Source organism: Rhea americana, unplaced genomic scaffold (assembly GCF_003343005.1).
Source record: "Rhea americana isolate MKP2758 unplaced genomic scaffold, rheAme1 scaffold_1183, whole genome shotgun sequence".
NCBI lineage: Eukaryota > Metazoa > Chordata > Aves > Rheiformes > Rheidae > Rhea > Rhea americana.
Genome location: NW_028185243.1, coordinates 3,313 through 4,823, shown reverse-complemented (window position 1 = coordinate 4,823; position 1,511 = coordinate 3,313). Strand labels below are relative to the sequence as shown.

General features: G+C 52.8%; 1 protein-coding gene across 1 annotated transcript in view; it reads left to right on the top strand.

Annotated features, from left to right (window-relative positions):
* Window positions 1–735: 735 nt before the first annotated feature.
* Window positions 736–1,511, top strand: part of LOC146600686 (olfactory receptor 5B21-like) — a 2,960-nt gene continuing 2,184 nt past the window's right edge. Inside the window, 2 exon segments of the mRNA XM_085319866.1 lie at window positions 736–1,459; window positions 1,462–1,508. Of these exon segments, the coding sequence (XP_085175992.1) occupies window positions 736–1,459; window positions 1,462–1,508 (771 nt within the window).

Sequence of the window (1,511 nt, the reverse complement as noted above, 5' to 3'; positions counted from 1 at the left end):
CTGAAGTAGACTAAAATTATCATCAGTGGTCCCTCTCTAAGCACTGAAGGAAGACAGACTCAATCATTGCAGTTTGTCTCCTCAGAGAATGATTACCTGCAAGAGGTGGAAATGTCCCACTCTGGAAGCCCCTGTTCCCACCTCTTAGCTAGGCAGGACTAGAAAGGGGCAAGAGGGGTGTTAATGTACCCAGGTTTCAGGTACTGATTAGGAGGAGTCAATCTGGGCATCGCATACCCATTTAGAAGCCCCTGTGCTGGAGTGCCATTCAGATGGCTCCCACGAACTCCACAGRTGGATGGGACCTGAGATTCTCCTTGCCTAAGCTGAAGTGAGCACAACAGAGATGTCTGCACATGAGCTTCTTGCCTCAGCTCCCGTTGTAATCACTGGAGATGGAGGGTGCAAGTCAGYTGCTCACACACAAACACATTCGCCTGTGTGAATGACACGAACACCCCACCCCACAAGTCCCTGCTGACTCCAACCCTTTTATCTGAGCCATGGTGTGCAGTGCTGGTAGGAGTCCAACAGGGACATCTCCCCCAGCCCCCTTCTGGCCCCACACCTCCACTGCCCAGCACTGGCAGGCCCTGACCTGCTCTGCCCCTGGCTGCCCCGTATCCCTGAGGCTCCTCAGTTCTTTGGAGCAACATGCTGGGGCTGAGCCCAGTCTAGCCTGGGGAGAGCACCCTGGAGGGGGAGAGACTGACTATGAGCAGAGGAGGCAGGGCTATGGATGCAGGGAATAACTGCACATCACCTAATGAGTTCCTCCTGCTGGGAATGGGGAACGTCCCCTCACTCCACACACCACTCTTCCTCCTCTTGCTCATGATCTACTTGGTGACCGTGGTTGGGAACAGCCTCATTGTTGTGCTGGTGGTAGCAGACCGGTATCTGCACACCCCCATGTACTTCTTCCTGGGCAATCTGTCCTTTGTAGAGACTTGCTACAGCTCCACCATCCTGCCCCAGCTGTTGGCCAGCTTCCTGACTGGAGACAGGACTATCTCTACTCAGAGTTGTATGTCTCAGCTGTATTTCTTCATTGGTTTTGCAGTTACAGAATGTTTCCTGCTGGCATCCATGTCCTGTGATCGGTGCTTGGCCATACGCCAGCCCCTGCTCTATGCAAGCTTCATGACCTGGAAGGTTTGTCTCCTGATGGCAGCTGGGTCTTGGCCAGGGGGTTTGGTCTTTTCTATAATAGCCACCATCTTCTTATCAAGGTTAAAGTTCTGTGGCCCCAAGGCAACTGACAACTTCTTCGTTGATTTTACCCCTTTGCTGGAGCTCGCCTGCAGTGACACCAGTGTGGTTAAAATAGTAACTTTCATCCTGACTCTCCTGGATTCAATCTTCCCCTTCCTGATCACGCTGGCCTCCTACGTGTCCATCATAATTGCCATCCTGAGGATCCCCTCCAGCATGGGCAGGCAGAAGGCCTTCTTCACCTGCTTCTGAACCTCACTGTCATCACTGTTTTCTATGGCACCCTCATCATTGTC